General features: G+C 39.8%; 1 protein-coding gene across 1 annotated transcript; it reads left to right on the forward strand.

Moving 5' to 3' along the window:
• Nucleotides 1-2,900: 2,900 nt before the first annotated feature.
• ZP2 (zona pellucida glycoprotein 2) lies at nucleotides 2,901-17,617 on the forward strand. Its single transcript, XM_043998550.1, has 19 exons — nucleotides 2,901-2,953; nucleotides 3,289-3,377; nucleotides 3,553-3,636; nucleotides 4,328-4,422; nucleotides 5,915-6,064; nucleotides 7,485-7,529; nucleotides 7,711-7,875; nucleotides 9,189-9,285; nucleotides 9,635-9,816; nucleotides 11,169-11,292; nucleotides 11,964-12,151; nucleotides 12,241-12,332; nucleotides 12,448-12,572; nucleotides 13,345-13,534; nucleotides 14,746-14,881; nucleotides 14,970-15,066; nucleotides 15,935-16,012; nucleotides 16,571-16,702; nucleotides 17,568-17,617. Exons 1-19 carry the CDS (start codon nucleotides 2,901-2,903, stop codon nucleotides 17,615-17,617), a joined length of 2,172 nt encoding a protein of 723 aa, XP_043854485.1.
• The last annotated feature ends 4,356 nt before the right edge of the window (nucleotides 17,618-21,973 follow it).

The following is a 21,973-nucleotide window of genomic DNA, read 5'->3' on the forward strand; positions in this document are numbered from 1 at the left end:
TGACAACATCACCCTGCCTCTCATGAAAGTCAGGGTATTCATCTCCACCAATATATAAGAAGAGAATCCCATACCAATAGGTATTAGGAGAAGGGCTACATCAATTTCTTATTTATTTGTTTGTTTGTTTTGCAGGTCGATAAGGGTTAAGTGACTTGCCCAGGGTCACACAGCTAGTCGAGTGTCTGAGGCCAGATTTGAACTCAGGCTCTCCCGAATCCAGGGCCAGTGCTTTATCCACTGTACCACCTAGCTGCCCTGAGCTACATCAGTTTCATAGGATCATAGAAAAAGTGCCGGAAAAGACCCAAGGCCATCTAGTTCAACCTCCTCATTTGACAGATTAAAAAAAAAAAATCACAACTGAGGCCCAGAGACTTAAATGACTTGTCTGAGGTAGTAATAAGTGATAGGCTGGATTTGAACCTAGATCCTCTGCTGCCCAAGTTTTCCTTTTTGGTTCATGCTATTTTATACTATTTTATTCATGGCTGGTTACCTTTTCCATATTTCAAATTAATCATAGAATGTCTCAACTAGAAGAAAGGTTAGAGGTTATCTCAATTCTCTCATCTTACCCATGAGGATACTGGACCCAGAAAGGTAACATAACTTGAACAAAATCCCATGGCAAATTAGTGTCAGAATCCAAGTTTCTTTATTCCAAGTGCTGACTGTGGAATATTTCTAATTAATCTTTGCACTAGGAAGCAAAGTGGATTGTACACAAAGGCGGGCTGGATCAAGACCAGCTTGAGTTACACTGCTGACTGTGTGCGAAGCATTTAGGACTTTTGGCACAGTCCAATTTTGTAATATTGTTGGTATGGGGAATTCCCAATGAGAAAAAAAAATCGCTCTACTGATACAGATCAAAACCTGTTCTGCAACTTGCACTCTTGGTTTAGGGGCATGGAGGGGCAAAGTGTCTTGCCCAGGGTGACACAGTCACTGCTTGTCAAAGGCTAGACTAGAACTCAGGTCTTCCCAGCTCTGAGGACCACCTCCTGACTCATTACAGCAAGCTTCCCCCTGCAAGTGAAGTGTAGATTGTATACAAATGTACATACATTCAATTATTCTAGATCATTCAGTCAATCTGGTTTCTAGCTCCTTGTTTCATGAAGCAACAAGCCAGGTTGTTTCCATCTCTTTGGATCTCAGTTTCCTCATTTGTTTCTTTCTTTTTTTTTTTTTTGGTGAAGCAATTGGGGTTAAATGACTTGCCCAGGGTCACACAGCTAGTAAGTGTTAAGTGTCTGAGGTCAGATTTGAACTCAGGTCCTCCTGAATCCAGGGCCAGTGCTTTATCCACTGTGCCACCTAGCTGCCCCAGTTTCCTCATTTGTAAAATGAAACAGACTAGATGATCTCTAAGATCCTTCCTTCTAACTCTAAAACTGTCGGATGCTTAAGATATTACACATGCCAAGGATATTTTAATGGTAACAGAACATTCTTCAAGCTAAAAAAATTTTTAATCCCAAGGAAAAACTATCTAATGATGACGGTGTCTGGTATCATGGCAGGCCTGTTGGGGAGATTTTGGAGCAGAGGCTCTCAAATGAGACTAAACAAGCAACTGCCCACATAAAAGACCATTCTTGTTTAAAAAAAGAGGGGGGACTACCCTTAGATGCCAAATCCAGGGAAAGTCCATAGCGACTCAGCAGTAGCTAAATAGTCCTGAACTGCATCTGAAGGGATTTTTGGCTATATCTTTTCAGCAGCCGCCCATGAAATTTACGCATAAGCCAAAAAATTTTAAAAAATAAAAAGGCCAGCTGTTCACAGCATCCATATATAGAGAAAGAATCCTGGATTTGGAATCAGAAGCCCTGAGTTTGAATTTGGGTTCAACTGTATGACTTTGGGGCAGCCACTTATTCTCTCTAGGCTCAGTTTCCTCAGTTGTAAAATGATAGTTTATGACTAAATGATCTTATAGGTCTCTTCTGCATCCAAATCCTTTGATCCTACTGTAGTCATAGAAGAGCTAAGAGGCATCACACTCAACTTGTTTTCCTCTTATTTCTTTTCTTAAGCAGTCCATTTCCTTTCTTTCTAAATATTACCTCACTTGATCTTCACCACAACCCTAGAAGGTAGGTGCTATTATTATTGCCACTTACAGATGAGGAAACTGAGGCAGACAGAGGTTTAGTGACACACATATACTATCTAAGACTGAGGATTTTAACTCAGGTATTCCTTAGTCCAAAGGCATCGGGATATTATCTACTAGCCACCTCGCTCTTTGAAAACCATTCCCTAAAAAAAAAAAAAGTGGGGGGCAGCTAGGTGGCACAGTGGATAAAGCAGCGGCTCTGGATTCAGGAAGACCTGAGTTCAAAGCTGGCCTCAGAAACTTGACACTTACTAGCTGTGTGACCCTGGGCAAGTCACTTAACCCTCATTGCCCTAGGGGGTTTGGGGGGGGCACGAAAGTCATTCCCTTTCAACTGTGGTTAACATCATAGCTACCAGGTGCTAAAGACTGGCATTTTCTTCAGCTATTGCAAAGGCTTCCAAGCCACTTAATGTGGTCCCTCTTGGGCAACCTCTGGCTAATAGAGGCTTGCTGGGTGTGAAGGGGTTGGGGAATGCCTCAGATAAACTGCTGAACTGTGCAGATTCCCAACCTCCTTGCAACAGAAGCACTAGGCCTACTTTTCCCTTCTGAGAGGGCCCTGGACCCCACCTTCCACTTCTCTCTAGAAGGATTCTGTTCACCCTTGCCCCATGCTCTGCTTGAGCCAGGTGTTCTCAATGAGACTCAGAAGCCACGATATGAGTCCAGGCACCAGCTGTGGGGGATGGGGGTGGAGGAACAGGAGGAAGCCATCCCTACATAAATTCAGGCTTGAAGGGAGGTTTCTGTGGTTTGTTTTCTGTGAACAATGGGGAAAAAGGTCTTTGGGGTCAAGCTAACCGGGGCTGCTAAAGGGACAAGGTGAGTAGCACTAGATGTGTGGATTCTTAACTTGTGGTCTGAGAGTGGATTTTATGAGGTCTGTGAACTTGGATGGAAGGTGGGGAGCAGAGGGAAAGGGGGGAACCCTAACCACATCTATGCTTTCCTCAGTCCTCATTTTCCTTCGAAATCTGTTGTATTTTTATTTTATGCATTTAAAATGATCATTCTGGGCAATGGAGTCATAGACTTCACCACCATGCTAAAGGGGTAAGGACCCCTGAGCTAAGTGAAGATGGCAGAGATGCCCTCACTAAACCCAAGCCTCTGTCTGTCTCTGTCTGTCTCTGTCTGTCTCTGTCTGTCCTCCCCAGCTTGGAACCACAGCTTCCCTTGCTCTTCTGCCTTGTGACCCTGGTAACCTCCGCGGTGGCTGGTAACTTCTCAACTACCAGCTTCCCAGGTATGTCAGCAGATGTTTTTCCTTTCTCCTGTCAGTGGAGAGGCCCCTAATAAGCCTAGGGTTGGGTAAGGTAATCCCCTTCACTTTCTCCCATGTCAGAGTAGACATTCTCCCCCTTGAACCTGAGGATGGAGAAGAAACATCTGTTTGTTATTCATTCCCCTTTGGTTTCTAGGCATAGTCACTTGCTATGATGATGAAATGAAGATTGGATTTCCTGAAGATCTTGGTAACAAGTCTTGGCAAGCATATGTGGTTGGTAGGTCTCCCCGATTAGCTAATCGGACCCACCTTACTGACGGCTCTTGGTTTGGGCTCATCAAGATTGAACTTCTAACAAACATTATTTCGGTGACTACTAGTACATTGGGCTAGGATTCTTAGATAGGAAAATGGCAAGCCCTGACTTGAATGAGTTCACTGGGTTGTAAATGTCTCAGTAATTTGTAACTATTGAAATGTGAGCAGGGTAGGACAGCCTCTTAAAAAGCTGAGGAAGGTTGGTAATAGGGGAGCATCTGTTCCCAGGGTGGAGATAATCCTTTGTGCTTTTCCTGGAAAGAATAATTTGCTTCACAAGCCTCCACATGCTTTGCCTCTGGATTGGTTGACTTCTTTTTTTTTTTTTTTTTTTTTTTTTTTTTTTTGGTGAGGCAATTGGGGTTAAGTGACTTGCCCAGGGTCACACAGCTAGTAAGTGTTAAGTGTCTGAGGTTGGATTTGAACTCAGCTCCTCCTGAATCCAGGGCCAGTGCTCTATCCACTGCACCACCTAGCTGCCCCACTCTTAAAAACAAAACAAAACTACATAATCAATTTAAGAAAACAATTGGATTGGGAGTCATTTTATAGGGCAAATTCTACATTGAATACTAGCCAAAGTTAGGTACTTTGCTGAAACTTCTGCCATGCTCTGGGCCTTTTTCTGATTGCCTCATTGTTGCCTCTAGATTCCTTTGGCAATGAAATCTTGAATTGTACCCCTGTTATCAACTTGGAAAACTTCATCTTGAAAGCTGCGTATAAGAGTTGTTCTAAAATAGTGGTAAGTGTTTATTTTGGAGGGAAAATTGAGCCACTTCTGATTGGGGAGGCTATTTTGGTTGTGGCAAATGGGAAATCACTGTACCATGAGAACAGCTGTCAGAACTTCTCTGCCACCTGTAATGTTTATCTCCTAATAGACTAAGCCAGTGATATTGATCCCTTCTATAGCGAATGCTCCGTGATTTATTAGTGATTACCATCACTAATAAAAAACTAAGGAAGCCTTGGAAACCATGTATCCAAGGTATCCATGCTATAGGCCATTTTAAAAACTTGTGAGTAGCATGCCAAGAATTAACTGGAAAGTGGTAGGTTTGGCATAGTGATTCTAATTCCTCCATTCACTGAAACTGTGGGCAATTAAATTCCCTTTTGATTTCCTTGTCTGCAAAGCAAGTGGGTTATACCAGATACCTAAATCCTATGATCCAGGTTATTATATACTTACAATAACTTATTAAATGGGTGGGGTAAATATTACAGTTTTACAGATAAAGAAACTGAGACCCAGAGAAAAGAAGTTTCTTAAAATTCCACAACTAGTAAATAACAGCAGTGGTGGGTGAGCTAATACCAGTATATAATCAGGGAGTCATAGTTGAGCTAGAAGCAAACTTAGAGGACATTTAGTTCAACGCCCTGATTCTTAGGGAACTAAATTACATTGGTTTCCAAAACTAAACTATATCTTGTCATATCAGTTTGTTCCTAGGCACTTCATGCTTCTTTGACACTAACACTAATTTGACTAAAGTGAAATTGGACACATCTTAATTGGTAGAATAATGGGGGAGGGAGTTGGAAATGAGTGCATGATGTTGGTCACAAGGTGGGTACAGAAGAACATGCCTTGTTCCCTCTCTTCAAAGTAACCAAAGGAAAAGAGAAACTTTTAGACTGCAAAGAAGTCTGGGAGATAGGGTTAGAACATGGGAACAGATATCAAAGGTGTCAGGCATGGCTTGGAGGGTGAAATGTTACTCTTAAATTTATAGTGGGGATATACATTACTAGCTTGAGAAACCAGTAGAACTGCAGGTCTAGCTCTGGGTAGTTAAATCATGAACCCCAAAATATGCTGAGCTACTTCATTGGGGGGGGGGGGAAACATAAACTGCAAACTCAGTGGCTCAGGAGGCCTTCTACCAAAAGGTACAACCTCAGACTATCTGAAAGGGCTTAATTGTTCCTAGGACTTCCTCCTGATTGTTTTTTTTTTTTAACTTCTTTGGTTTTGGGGTGAGGCAGTTGGGGTTAAGTGACTTGCCCAGTGTAGCACAGCTAGTAAGTGTCAAGTGTCTGAGGCCGGATTTGAACTCGGGTCCTCCTGAATCCAGGGTTGATACTCTATCCACTGTGCCACCTGGACTGTTTAAAAAAAAAAAAATCCTTTGAGTAAGGTGGTCGGTTGATTCCAGGCCTCTGACTCGATAAATCTCTTTGACCTAGAAGTTGTTATAGCAGAATCCAATTGTCTTGTCTGTATTCAGCATGGTATGTATCAAGTGAACCTCAAATTCCTGCCCAACAAGACTGTGAGCAACCAGGTTGTGACCTACCAGGTCAGCTGTCCTGCCCCTCAAGCTGATAATCCAGGTGAAATTTTAGCAGCCACGAACTGTACCAAGGATTTCATGTCTGTGAGTATGGCAATCTGATTATCCTTCCAGCTTGTTGCTTTCAGAGGGCCTCTCGCAGAACTTTGGCTTTCTCTATACATGTGGTAGTCTAAGAAACCTCTTGGGGTTTTGGTTTTGTTTCAGAATCCTGTTACCAGTACTAGGTAGTAAGCCCTTTGAACGCAGGGATTGTATCTCCATGCTTTACTCAAACACTATATACAGATGTGGATTTGAAACACCTGCTCAGCACCAGAATGTAGCTATTCATCTGAGCCTACAATTAAGGCCAGGAGCCACGTCTTTTTTGAAAACCCAATAGAAGATTTTAATGAAATATAATAGAACAATAGACTGAGGGTTGGGACGGTTACTTACCTACTTTACATATTTGTAAAGTGGAGATGAGGATGATAATAGTACCTATCTCCCAGGGTCATTGTGAGGATCAAAGGAGAATATATGTAAAGTGTTTTGCAAACCTTAAAACTTTATACAAATAATAACCATTATTGCTCTGGGTGGTGGCTGATTAGTGTTACAGGAACTCCAATTAGCCATGATCCTGGGCAAGTAGCTTCTTCCCTCTAGGCTGCCAGTTCTTTGACTGAAGGCAGAGCAGAGGTAGGAGTGAGGGAGCAGGTATACTCTACACTGCTTTTTAAAAAATCTCCATTATTTGGACACAACTACAGGATTTAAAACTAACATTGTATTAATTTTCTTCATGGTAATGGGTGAACCTTGAGAATGCTTTAGGTACCTTAAGATGAAAGGCTAGAGACCTTTTACCTCTAAGGTTTTCAATTTTGTAGTCCAACATCAATCAATCAATATTTATTAAGCACCTACTACGTGCCAGGCATATAACTTTACAAGATTAGGAAGCTGAGGTACAGAAAGGCTCATTGACTGACCCCAGTTCAATTAGCTTGCTATTAAGCCAGAATAATGACCTTGGGGTCCATCTTTGTAGTTGAGACCTCATATTCTCATGGGTGCATGGACTAAGACTTTGTGGTCCAATGGAAATATGCTAGGTTTGGAACCAAGAATAACTTCATTCAAATTCTTCCTTTCATACTTACTAGCCAGGACAGTTTGGGCAAATCATTTAGACATTTTTTTTTTTTTTGCAGGGCAATGAGGGTTAAGTGACTTGCCCAAGGTCACACAGCTAGTAAGTTGTCAAGTGTCTGAGGTAGAATTTCAACTCCGGTCCTCCTAAATCCAGGGCCGGTGCTTTATCCACTGAGCCACCTAGCTGCCCCTTGGGCAAATCATTTAACTTTGCTGAGTTTCAGTTTCTTCATCTGTATGATACAATGATGGTAATAACTTTTAGTTCCTACCTTCCAGAGTTGTGTGGATCAAACTTTAAGGATTATGTCAATATGTACTTTTTTTTCTTTAGAAGTTAGAATGACTTTTTTTTTTTCAGGTTTCATTTTCACAGATCCTACCCAGTTTTGATGATGAGACTATGGTATGGGTTATTTATTTATTTTTTAAAATAAGGACTTCAATGTAGTTTACATTTCTCTGTTTATGGGCATTAGCTTCTTTTAAAGAATTTTAAAGATGAAGTATCATTTGAATTAATGGGTTTAATCTTGTCTAAGACTCAATTTAGGCATAAACCTCCAAAAAGGCTTTTTTGATTTCAGGATAGAGAACCTCAGATAGCTTGGACTGTCATTGTGGGTGATAGCCCCAGAATACAGACCCTCACACTTCAGGAAGCTATGCAGCAGGGCTACAGTTTCATCATTGAGAGCAGTAAGATCATCTTGCAAGTGTCATTCAATGCTGCTGGAGTCTCTCACTATGAGGTAGGGTGTGTGTGTGTGTGTGTGTGTGTGTGTGTGTGTGTGTGTGTGTGTGTGTGTGTTAAAAAGATTCTTAATGAGAAGGTAATATTAAAACTTTCCTTTTGTGGCAGGGATTTTTTTGTTTATTTGTTAGTTTCTTTGTTTTGACCTGGACCTATGATTTCATTTAGTGTGGAGAACTCTAGGCATATAAACTCCCTCTACAGATGTAGATAAAGATTGCCAATTCATCTTTTTTTTTTAATTTGGATTTTTTCTCACTTAATAATACTTTATTTTCCCCACTTACATGTAAAGATAGTTTTCAGTATGGATTTTTGTAAGATTTTGAGCTCCATTTTTTTCCCTCCCCCTTCCAAAGACAAAAAGCAATCTGATATAGGTTATATAGTACAATCATGTTAAACATTTCTACAACATTAATCATGTTGTGAAAGAAAAGTCAAAAGAAAAGGGAAAACCTATGAGAAAAGAAACAAAAACAAACTCCCCAAAAGTGAAAATGGTATGCTTCAATCTGCATTCAGACTCCATAGCTCTCTCTGTGGGTGTAGAGAGAATTTTCTATCAAGTCTTTTGAAATTATCTTGAATCATTATATTGCTGAGAAGAGCTAATTCTATTACAATAGATCATAACAAGATATTTCTGTAACTGTGTACAATGTTCTTTTGGTTCTGCTCTCTTCACTCAGCATCAGTCCACTTAAGTCTTTCCAGGTGTTTTGGGGTTTTTTTAATCTACCTGCTCATCATTTCTCCTAGCACAATAGTATTCCATTACATTTACATACCATAACTTGTTCTTACTCTTAAGTTTGCTGTTCTAAGTGACTTGTCCATGGTCAAATAACCAGTAAATATTGGGACTTAAAACCCAGTTCTGGCCCAAAGGTTGGCTCTTCATCCATTCTGTAACACTGTTACTTATTATAGCTTGCAGCTATAATGAGGCATATAGTTTTGCTCATATTTTGTGAAGGATTCCCACTAATCATTATTTCATACCTTAAAACTTCTACCCACTACTCTTGGTGTTCTTTGTTCAGTAACAGAAAAGCATCAGGCAAGTTTTCATGCTTATTGAACTGGTGTTTCTGAAATGCTTACTGAGATTATAAAATTAGAGCACTTTTTGTATGATTTTTCTAAAGTACCAGGTACTTAGTTTCTCCCCTACAATGAAAGCCATTACATCAAAATGGTTAAGATTTGTCTAATCCACTCTATAGTATCTGCAAGTATACTAATGGTGCTACGGATGCTTTGGTTATAGAAAGTCAGTTTGAATTAAACGTGCTTTGTTTTTAACAGCAAGAAAACAATCACCTATATACTGTGGCTCTCAAGCTTACATATGGACCTCCTGAACAGAGGCTTACCCTCTCATCCCGAATGGTTTGCATATTAGGTGAGGCTACTGGAAGCTAAAAATTGTTGTTGGTTCTTCATCCTGGAAGAAAACCATGACGTGGAGAAGGGAATCATATTTAAGTGAGGCAAGGCTGTGCAAAGTCACCAGCCTCGATCTCTACTCCAGAGTCATCTATCTCCAATACCAAGATATAGATCAGGATGATTGGTGATGGACTGGCATGTAGTGGGAGTCTTTGGCCTTTTTAAGCTAAGGTCTTTCCCAGGTCTCAGCCCAAGATAATGCCCATTCGATGATTAAGGCTATTTAAGAAATGAGGCAAAGATGACCTCATTTTTAGGTGGAAGATTAAGATTGATATAAGCAATACTGATGTTTTTTCCAGGCCCAGTCACCTGTAATTCGACACACGTGACTCTTGTTATACCAGAGTTTCCAGGGGCATTAACAGCCATAAATATTGAGAATTATAATGTTCCCATGAATATGTCAAAGACCAGTGGCATTGCTGTAGAATTAAAAAATGGCTCAAGACTACACTTCAACAAAAGAATTCTGAAATCTAAAGTAAGTTTCTTAAATTTTGCATGACTTCACAGGCATAATTGATATTACTTTCCTTCTCAAGAAATAGGAGGGAGAGAGTTTAAAACAAAATTTAAAAAACTCTTTAGAGTTTAAAAAGTAATTGGGAAATACTTAATGAAATAAATAAATTATTAAAGTAAGTTTCTTTTAACTCGGAACAACTTTTAGCTTGTGGTACTTCATCCCAAAGGAAGATGGGATAAATAAAGTATACTATCTTACTGGTGGCATGAAGGGATCTGGACCCTTCATTAAAATGAAGAGATACATAGTAACACTTCTCTGGTACAGTGAATGACTTATTTGCTAAATGAATTTTCCTGGTAACCTAAGGTCATATACCTTTCTCTCCCCACAAGTAGCAAACCTTCCATTTTCTACTCTTAATAGAAATCCATCTAAAATTCTCTATTAAAGTAGAGAAGCCTTTTCTTGAAGATTTGTTCACTACTATTAACATTTGTCCTTATTATGGAGGTATAGTAGAAAGAGCTCTAGACACCCCACCCTCCCCTTATGGAGTCATCTCTGCCACTTAGTGGGTAACCTTGGACAAATTGTATAACCTTTCTGGTATTTAGTGTCTTCATATATAAAATAAGGAGATTGGACCCTATGAACTGTAAGGTAAAGCTGTAATAAATATGCTTTGTGACTGATCATTTAATCAGTAGACATTTCTCCTTACACCAGTAGCTTCCAGGCATTTGTTAACACCATTGTCTGGGTAAAGACCCAAGAGAAATGTGGCCTCTCCTTTAGAATAGAGTGACTGGCTTTTGATAACTGTAGCCCACTTACACAGCTTCCTAGTATGTCCAAGATGGGATGATTCTTAGAGATAATTCAGTTCAACCCCCTCCTCTTAGATGAGGAAAGTGAAGCCAGAGAAGTAAAGTGAGACACTCGGGGTCCCATAGCAAGTGAATTTTTGAGCCAGGAATTCGTCAGGCCTTCTTGTTCCTGCGTCTAATACCTGTTCTGCTATCCCATGCTTGTATTTCTCGGTACCCAGATAAGTGTGGTGGTTTGGTGGGGAAAGGAAAGGAGCTTGTTCTGCTGCTGCTGTTGTATACAGTCTCTGCTCTTCCTGGTCTCTTATGTTTGATCTTGGACTTAAAACATTGTACCAAGGGAAATAAATAATCCCTGCTCTCAAGAAGCCTTCAGGTCTAATGAAATGATCTAGAGCCCTTGACCTGGTGACACTTTTTAAAAACACTTAATGGCAAATCTATAAACATCCTGAGTGTTACCTTCAGTGTTGACCTCTGGTTCCTCATACTAGCCCTGACAACCAGTTATCAATCTTGAAAGTATTCTCTCTTCAGGTGTCTGAGAACGGTGCAGGTGTTGAGTTTTATTTACCTTCAATAAAGCTGACTTTTCTGTATTATGGGGAGATGGTATCTGTGATCATCTATCCTGAATCCTGTGAGTCGCCTGTTTCAGTAGGTAAGGGCATTTATTTGATGATTTTTGCCTTTTTGTTGGGTCTTTTTTTTTTTCTTCTCCTCCCCATTCTAGCCATACCAGCCTTTATGAATGTATAGTTCAAATGGGTTGCCCAGAATTGAAAGATATTGAAATTCTAGGGGCAGCTAGGTGGTGCAGTATATAGAGCACTGCCCCTGGAGTCAGGAGTACCTGAGTTCAAATCCGGCCTCAGACACTTAACACTTACTAGCTGTGTGACCCTGGGCAAGTCACTTAACCCCAGTTGCCTCACTTAGAATTTCTCTCTCTCTTTTTTTTTTTTTTTAATCAAAATGCCCCGACTACTGGAAGTCTTAAAGCAGCATTTTATCTGATAACTCTCCCCACTGGGAAGAGATGAAAGGAATAAGCATTTAGAAAGCAGCTACTATATGTTAGGCACTGTGCTAAGCACTTTACAATTATCTCATTTGATCCTCACAACAACCTTGGGAGTTAGGTGCTATTATCATTGCCATTTTGCTGTTGACAAAGCTGAGGGAGACAAAAATTAAGTGACTTGCACACAGCAATATGGGTGTTCCTGACTCCAGACCCAGTGCTCTGTCTTTCATTAACTAAGTAGCTGACAAGTTAGTGGCTTATAAAGTTTATTCAGGAAACAAATTTTTAGTCTCTGGAAACTGTAGTTACAGATGGCACATGTACCCAAGATGGCTTTATGGACTTTGAGGTCTACAGCCACCAAACGAAGCCAGCCTTGAACCTGGATGCTCTCCAAGTAAGAGACACAGCCTGCCAACCCGATTTTAAGGATCCTTCTCAGGAGATGGTTCGGTTTCACATACCCCTGAATGGGTGTGGAACAAGAGCAAAGGTTAGTAACATGAAACGGTAAGAGATTGAAACCTGCCCCTCCTCAAGTTAATCAGTTACTAATAAACTCTTCCTTAAACCATCCTGAAGTTTGAAGGAGACCAAGCTGTCTATGAAAACGAAATACATGCTCTTTGGGCAGATCTCTCCCCAGACAAAATTACTAGAGACAGTGAATTCAGGTAAGAGGCTCTCAACTGGGAAGTAAATTCCCTCTAGGTCAGTATTGAGTCAAATTGTTTAACCTGGAAACACTTACCTCCCTGTCTTCCCTCCCCCTCCCCCACCGTTCCTTAGTCTGACAGTGAGATGCTATTATAGCAGCGCTGACCTCATAGTCAGAACAAATGTCAGCAATCCTCCTTCTCCCATTGCTTCTGTGAGACCAGGACCACTCTCCTTAATCCTGCAAATCTATCCAGGTAAGAGTAAGACAAATGCTAAGCATAACTACATGGCACTCAAATTTCCCCAAAATAAGACCAGTTTCCTATTGTTGATCACTTTTCCATAACCTAAATGCGTCTCAGCCCCTGTTGGCAAAGTGCCAACTAAATTTTATATAATCCTGGATATGCTTGAGTAGCTATAGTCAGTGGTCTCTATTATGATTATTAATAGTAGTAATATACTATAATATTAATAATAATATTCTAATATTTTATGATGCTTCAATATTTGTAATGCAACTTTGGTTCTTGCAAGAAACCTGTTATCAGGACTATTACAGAGGCACTTAGTGTTGCATTTGGATAGAGTGTTAGGTCTAGAATTGAAGACCTGAGTTCAAATAGGACTTCACATATTTACTAGTTGTGTGGCCCTGGGCAAGTCATTTAACTTCTACCTGCCTCAATTTCCTCAAATATAAAAACAGGATCATAATAGCAGCTATCTCTCAGGCTTCAAAAGGGGATTAAATGAGAACATGTATAAAGAGTTTAACTCAATGCCTGATACATAGTAAGCACTTAATAAATAAATGTTTATTCCCTTTCCCCTATTTTTCCATTTTATAGATGGGAAAACTAAATCTAAGTGCCCAGGGTCACAGCAATTAAGTATTTGAGGCAGGATTTGAGTTTGGGTCTTCCTGAATCTCATCTGTTACTATGCTACTTGGTTTCCTCATATTTCTACTCTGCTCTTAAAACTATTCAAACATCCTACAAGAAGTTTTCCCTTCTTTTCTAGACAAGTCCTATTTACAGCCTTATAGGGATGATCAATACCCGATAGTGAAATACCTGCGTCAACCAATTTACATGGAAGTACAAGTTGTAAATAGAAATGATCCAAACATCAAACTAGTCTTAGATGACTGCTGGGCAACGGCATCAGTGGACCCTGCCTCTCTTCCCCGATGGAACATCATTGTGGATGGGTAGGCCTATATAAGATAACTTTAAGCTAGTTGGTTCTTAGGTACAGAATTCTGATTAACAGGCCACCTATGGAATAATGCAAAGTCATTCAGATTCATAGGAAAGGTGAAGTTGGACTGTCTCCTTAAAATGAATGATTGAAAACAGCGTTTACTAGGCTCTTGTTATTGTCTTAAGCACTGGGGATACCAAAAAGCCTAAATTCCGAGGAAGACAATACCTATAAGGGAATGATGGTGAGGGAAGGGAACTTTCCTCTGGAAAGTTACAGAAATAGTGAGACTATAGGGAGGGACTAGATTGGCACAGTCCTTCAGGAACTATGACAGTTGATTTGATCATGGTGGACAGCACCAGGACTGGGTAATGGGGGGAGATATGGAAAGAGGAAATATCAGTTGGCTGATAAGGACACTATGGAAGAGGTGGTGGGAAAAGGAGAAAGTGAAGTAAAAGCATGGCTAAGGCTTTCTTGAAGTAGGGGTTTATGAAAATAAGACCCAGGTCCTCCTTTCTGAAGTAGGCAGCAGCTATTGAGGAGGATCCCTGGCTTGGAGACGAGCGTAATCAGGTGACTTTATTTCAAGCATCTTTTTCTCCCTCCTTAAATCTAAGACCATGTTCGGAGCTAGCATATCCACTTAAATGCTCAAACAGCAATGGAAGCTGGGATTTGTGAGCCTAGGGCTTACCACAGTGCCTGGCATATCATAGGTGCTTAATAAATGCTTATCAACACCAGAGATATGTCTCCTGGAGTAGCTAGAAATTCTGTAATAAACCTTCAGATGGAATACATCTAAACCAGTGATATCAAACTCAGAAATAAATGGGCACCATTAATCCATGCATAAAATCACCAGGCCCCATGCTGATTTAGTTTTAAAATGTAGTATCTAGGGGGCAGCTAAGTGGCGCAGTGGAGAAAGCACCGACCCTTGATTCAGGAGTACCTGAGTTCAAATCTGGCCTCAGACACTTGACACTTACTAGCTGTGTGACCCTGGGCAAGTCACTTAACCCCCATTGCCCTGCAAATAAATGAATAAATAAATAATGAGAGAACTCATTGGGGAAAAAAAATGTAGTATCTATTTTTATTTATTTTGTTTCAAATTTCCCAATTACACTTTAAATCTGGTTCAAGCTGCACCAGGGCCTTGTGTCTGAGGGGGGTCAAACCAAGGTAGATTTATATCTTGTCTCCTAGCTGTGATTATCCACTGGACAACTACCGCACGAAATTCCACCATGTTGGCTCTTCAGTGAACTATCCTAATCATTATCAAAGGTTTGAGGTGACAACTTTTGCCTTCGTGTCTGGTGGCCAAGCTCTCTCTAGCCTGGTAAGTGATCCAAGTTGCTTTAGCCTTCCTGTGAGATGGGCCATTGCTCTGACTAAACTCCTTTCTTTCCCTTGTTTATGTCTTTTAGATTTATTTCCACTGCAGTGTCTTGCTCTGTGACCAGTTTTATCCAGATTCTCCTTTGTGTTCAGTGACTTGTCCTGGGTCATCTAGGGTAAAAAGAGGTAAATACTGAAAGGTTTTGTTAAAGTTTTTAAAAAGTCTTTCCCTTCTTTGGAGGTAAGAGAACTTCTGCTGTTCTCTGATCTTGAATGGAAAGCCCAAGAGACATAGTTTCTGGGTAATGAGTAATCAATTTATTTAGGCTACCAGATAATAAATTGAGGTCAGTGGTTTGGCACAGGTATATCACTCTTGGGTACCGATTGTCCCTATAAGGCTGTAAATAGGACTTGTCTAGGAAAGAAGGAATAGCTTCTTGTAGGTTATTTGAAGAGTTTTAAAACTGAAGTATAAATGAGGAAGCCAAATAGCATAATCAAATATAATCATATTGGTAACGTTGTACCTCTTGAGCAGAATTTACCTACTTTCAATGTGTATTTAGCTATTTGCCTTACTCCAAGAGGTCCTTACCATTGCCTCTTAAAAACATGGAAAGTTACTTGCCTAGAGCCATAAATTAGTTTAAAAAAAATCTTAAGAATACCATCTTACATTAGAACCATTGTTCTGAATTTGTTTTGGGGGCCATTATTCATCAGTGGGTCTTGTCTTTTGTAAACATGGTCATAATTACCACCAGAATCTCGAATAAGAAACACATTGAAACTCATTTAAAAAACAAGATCAAAGTAGTAATGTTTCCACTAATTCTAATAAGGTCCCTTGCAGTGGTATGCAGAGGACAAGGCATTCCATAATGTTTGCTCTCATTAACCTATGTTTCACCCACTAATATGGATGACCAGATGCTAACACTAATTATACATGTATGCATACATACACATACATATATATTTTCTCTCTCTCTCTCTCTCTCTCTCTCTCTCTCTCTCTCTCTCTCTCTCTCTCTCTCTCTCTCTCTCAAAGATATTGAAGAAAAGCCTACAATAACAAGTCTTCCTGGACCTGTCTTCTTGGTATCAGATCAGGCCCCCTCATTTAGAGGTATGGCACAAGGCATCTGAAGAAACTAATTTTTATTTACTTGGGTTATTTAACTCGAGGTTCAAATATTGTCTTGGGGTCAAATTCCTAAACCAGTTAACTATATATTTGTTTTTAAAAGTACTCACCTGAGGGTCAGCTAGGTGGCACAGTGGATAAAGCACCTGCCCTGGATGCAGGAGGACCTGAGTTCAAATCCAGCCTCAGACACTTGACACTTACTAGCTGTGTGACCCTGGTCAAGTCACTTAACCCTCATTGCCCTGCAAATAAAAAAGAAAGAAAAAAGAAAAAATACTCATCTGATTAAGAATTGGCTTCATCCTTTAGCACTGGAAATTTAGCAATCAGCAAATGAAAATTTAGTTAAGGACTGATTCAGACAATTAGGCATTTTAATATTATGACAGTATACTCAAGTTATCCAAAAAGTTTAACTTACAATCAACTGCTATTAAGACTAACAGTGTTATTCTTTACCATGGAAACTTTAAAGAATGAAGACATTGATTTTAATGTAGGCATCTGACTCTTGAATCTGTTTGCCTTGTTTTTTAGGACCCACAGACACCGAAGGGCCTTGGTATGAAGGAACAAGTGTTGGCCTTCAAGTAGGCTCTATCCTAGTGGCAGAGATATTGGTGGTGGTGGTAGTGGTTTGTCTGGCTAAATGCAGGCAAGACAAGAGCTGTGAGATAACAAATGAGCTTGCTTAATAAAGTCATCCAAGCATCAGTTTTATTTTGCTTCTTAAGAGTGAAGGTAGGGGCAGCTAGGTGGTACAGTAGATAGAGCACCAGCCCTGGATTCAAGAGGAACTGAGTTCAAATCTAGCCTCAGACACTTGACACTTACTAGCTGTGTGACCCTAGGCAAGTCACTTAACCCCAATTGCCTCACCAAAAAAAAAAAAAAAGAGTGAAAGTAATTGTGTGTTGAAGGTTATAGTCAACAGTTGTCCTCTTTCTATAGCTCTCTGAATCCATGCTGAAGAATACTTCTAAAATTGTATCACTACTCATACTAGAAAAAAAGTAGCATGAATTATAGTACTTGAACTGGAGAAATGTTTGCAGTTTGTGGTTAAATGCCAACTCCCTTTGTACTGAAACAAAGAGGGATCTTAAGCAGGTCATGCACATGAGGCATCTTTAAGTATATCTTTACATCAAATTCAGTCCATAGGTATTAAGGAAGCTAAGGATACTATGTTTTGTGACCCAAAAATCCCAGCAACAACTTCATGGGATCTAATCTCTTCCTCTGGTCTCATGATGGCGTTGCTAATAGAATTTATTATGGTGTGGACATTAACTGAACTGGTCAGCATAAGGAGTTACCTTCTTTTATATGTTCCTGAACATATCAAAGCCCTTAAATTCCACTAAAATACTCGATCATTTCTTATACATCTCTGTTATCTTGGATCTGTGAAGTTAAAAAAAGAAATACAAGTATAAGTCATTTCTCTAATGGCAAATTTTCTTAATGGTAAGTGTCTGCAATGGAAGCCTCGCATTCTGGCCTATTGATATCTTTGCATCTTGACTCTTAGCCAATGTGTTGGCTGCCTCTCCTGCTTTTATGGCACCTGGTGTTTCCTAAGCTTGCCAACTATCCCATATTTGAGACTGATAAAGATATTAAGCATGAAAGGAGATTATCAAGTCTTTCCCCGGGAAACTCCATTACAAGCTAAAACATTAATAACTTCTTTAAATGTAGCCATTGAGGATCCATGCAACTGTACTTTTTTTTTCTTAGTCTCCATTTCTATTTTCCATAAGGATAGATAACATGGAGGGAATTTTGTTAAATTTCTACCACTCTCCGCTGATCTAGACTAAACCCTATCAAAAACCTAAATGAGTTAGGCTAGCATCACCTGTTGGTGGCAACCATGTCTGCTCTGACTTGTTGCTGCTGCTTTTGGGATATTCATTAATCATATCTTTAAAGTATGTCCTAGAATTTTTTTTTTTATGGGAACCAAAGGCTCGCTGACCTATACAATGGATTTTTCCATACTCTTGGAAACTTTTTTTGTTTGTTTGTTTTTGAAAATCAAGACACTTCTCTTTCAATACTTTTTCATTTGGGGTGGGGGAAGTATAACAATCGAACATATTTTAATAACCAAAGAACAAGAAGATTCTATACAAACCCATGAATTTGTTGTATATAGCTTTTTCCTTAAATACTACTTCCATTCTCCACAATCCTTCAACTCTCACTGACCAGGTCTAAACAATCATCTACCACTTTCTTACTACCCAAGACCCTCATTTATCTGGATCAGGTGACTAAATTGATCAAGAGCATCTCAGTATTTTTATCTTATTACTTAGGTTAAAAACTCCATGAGCCATTGTTATTCTATCATTTCTACTGCAGAGTTAATTTTCTTTGGCTAAAAAGACCTAATAAGAATTGAACAGCTCTGTCTCCTCTGTGAGGAGGTACTGTCCCATCTATTCTCCAGAAGGGAGGTGGGTAGTATGTTTCATCATTAGTCCTTTGAGATTGCATTGGATAATTGTATTGTTGAGACTAGTCATTCACAGTTCTTTATCACACTATTGCTGTCACTGTGCACAACATTTTCCTGGTTCTGTTCACTTCACTATATATTGGTTCATGCAAGTCCAGGTTTTTCTGAAATCATCCTGATTGTAGTAGGATCCTTATAGCACAATCATATTCCATCACAATCACATACCACAGCTTGTTTAGCCACTTCCCCAATTGATGGGCATTCCCTCAATTTCCAGTTCTTAGTCACCACAAAAAGACAGCATATCCCTGATCCCAGACCTCCCCATTACTCTATGACCTGAGACAAGTCGCCCAATCTCCCTGGGTCTCAGTCCCTCCATTTGTAAAAGGAGGGGATCCAACTAGCTAACCTAAGATTTGTCTCTTCCACCTAAAAATTTATGATCCTTATGAACTGGCAACTGCTGCCTAAGCCCTTCTCTTTAACAACTATATTCTCTCAGTAATGCTATATGACTGCAAATCATTGAACATCATAATTTCAGAGGAATAGACAATGGGCCATGAAAAGAGACTTGGTGGGTATAAGCAGACTGTACCTATGACTGATGATAACTGGTGCAAGAGAGGGAGAGTATAATTGGGAAAGGCCATCCAATGAGAATCAGAAGATAGAGGGATGCCTTAAGTGCCTTTAAGATACTCAAAGCATTAGAGGAAAAACTCTAGGCTGTTGGGAAGATCTATAAAAAACTTGGGGTAGGATATGGGGTGAAAATCACTTAGGATTTCCACCCCTATTGATAGAGGGAGTACCCACACCAATAACAGAGCCATCACAGTATCAAAGCAAGTTGGAAGTGTAATGAAAACAATATTGATATAAACCTTTTCACTTCACAGAAGAAAAAACTGAGACCCAGAGATGTCAAGTGATTTCTTCCCCCCCCCCAAGTCTCCCAGCTACTTAGTGGCTGAAAAGGATCTATTATTATTATTGTTGTTGTTGTTGTTGTTTTTATTTTTTTCGGGGCAATAAGGGTTAAGTGACTTGCCCAGGGTCACACAGCTAGTAAGTGTCAAGTCTGAGGCCAAATTTGAAGTCAGGTCCTCCTGAATCCAGGACCAGTGCTTTATCCACTGTGCCACCTGGCTGCCCCCATGTTATTTTTTTAAACCACAACAACCCTAGGAAAACTGAGTGAAGTTTAGGCAATTAAGCAAGTTAAAGCAATAAAGCAAATAAGAAAACTGAAGTTAAAGCAATTAAGGCTGAATCTGAACTCAGGGCTTCTCACACCAAAGTCTGTATGCTTTTTACTGTGCCACACTACCTCTTAAAACTGCAAAAATAATTTTTTAAAATAATTCTAGAGGGAAGCTAGGTGATACAGTGTATAAAGCACTGGCCCTGGATTCAGGAGGACCCAAGTTCAAATTTGGCCTCAGACACTTGACACTTACTAGCTGTGTGACCCTGGGCAAGTCACTTAACCCCCATTGCCCTGCAAAAAAAAAAGTGAATATTAAATTTTTTTACATGTAAGTGAGAAATGATGAAATAATTAAAACTATATATTTTTAAAAAGATAATATATGTAAGGTACTTTACAAACCCTAAAACTATATAGTTATTATTATTGTTATTACCACTCTTTGTGATTATTAGAGCAAGTCACACCCTATAGGCCTTAATTTTCCTCTGTAAAAGTGTGAGGGTTGGGGCAGCTAGGCAGCACAGTGGATAAAGCACCAGCCTTGGATTCAAGAGGACCTGAGTTCAAATCTGGCCTCAGACACTTGATACTTACTATATGTGTGACCCTGAGAAAGTCACTTAAGCCTCATTGCCCTGCCCCCAAAACAAAAACTAAACTAAAAAAAAACAAACAAACCCAAAACATAGTATAAAAATGCGGGGGTTAATTTAGATGGTGTCAATGATCCCTCCCAGTTCTAAATCTATGTTCCTTTGTTAGTCTGCATCCCAGGCCATGGCCAGTTGTCCTGACTTTTATCTTGCCACTGGACTTCAATGACTGTAAAAGAGATCAAGGTTGATGACTTTGGACCATTCTGCCTCACTTTAATTGCAAGCAAGTCAAGACATCACCCTAGTGATATCATTCATCCTCTCCAAAAAATGAAGGACAAACAACAGTAGGGATAGGGCCTGGGCCTGTGATTGCAGTTGCTAAGGAACTGCAAGGTGAGGAAATTCAATTCATCTCTATCAGCCCCATCTGTTTGACTCAGTAATAGTTCTTAACCTCCCTTCTCAGGATAATGTTGGAATACTAAGGAAAGTCAATTATATTGAAATACAGTTATTAAAATATTTTAATAAGTTCACAGACCCCAAGTGAAGAAGCCTTGTCTTTCTTAGAATTATTTAGAGCACTTAAAGGTTAGACAACTATTTTGGGTCACACAGCCAGTATGTATCAGAAGCAGGGCTTTGACCCAGGTTTTCCTGGTTCTTGGTCTATTATATCATGCTGATTAATGTATAGAATATAACTCTACAGCAAACATTCATATATAGTTAAGAGGATGAAGTGAGCTATAACCCCATCACAGAACAAAAGGAAGGAGATTTACAATCAATGTTGTGTACTTCAGTGAAAACAAGGAGCTCGAATCTTGCATCTGAGAAGCAACAAAAGAATAGCAATGCCTAAATTTTGCTATTTAATAGCAACCAAGGCAAATGTTTGTTTCCATGGAAGCCCAGAAAAAGTAAAATCCTGTAAGTGAAGAGAGGGTAACTTTTTTTTTTTTTTTGGGTAAAATCAACTTTCTCAATTCAGGAATGTACAGACCACATTGTTCTCATATCTACAAATGGAGTTATATTAGCTTGGGCTCTTTTGAAATGAGAACAGAGCCCGTGTGGGAGCAGTGGGAGCAGTGGGAGCAGTGGGCTTGGTGTTCTAAGCCTGATTTTTTCACTTTCTTTCCCCTCCCTATCGCCCCCCAAAAAGCGTTTAATGCTGAGTGGTCAAATTTAACCAAAATAGTTCACTTCATTCCATGAAAAATACTAAAGCTTAAAAGTTTTTTTTAATTAACAAAGCATGTTTTCAGAGAAACAAGTCCAATAGGCTTTGGACTTCTGGAGGCAGAGCCAAGATGGCAGAGGAAAGACATTAAATGCACAGAGCTCCTGACACAATTACCCCCAAAACAGCAATGAAATAACCTCTGGAGCAAGAAAACCCACAAAAAGATGGGGTGAGATTATTTTCCAGCCAAAGACAGATTAAAGGGGGCTGTGCTGGGCTGCAAACAGAGTCAAACCCCATGATCGCACCAACACAGACCCCAGGCACATTGAGCCAGAGGAAATTACCCTTGAGCCTCCAAATCAGCTGCAGCATTGGCATCTTCTGGAATTAAGCTTACCTTCAGGTGAGAGGACCGGGTGACTGGCAAGGAGGGCAGGGAAATACAGGGGTGTCTGTG

This window comes from Dromiciops gliroides, chromosome 1, assembly GCF_019393635.1.
Source record: "Dromiciops gliroides isolate mDroGli1 chromosome 1, mDroGli1.pri, whole genome shotgun sequence".
Taxonomy (NCBI): Eukaryota; Metazoa; Chordata; class Mammalia; order Microbiotheria; family Microbiotheriidae; genus Dromiciops; species Dromiciops gliroides.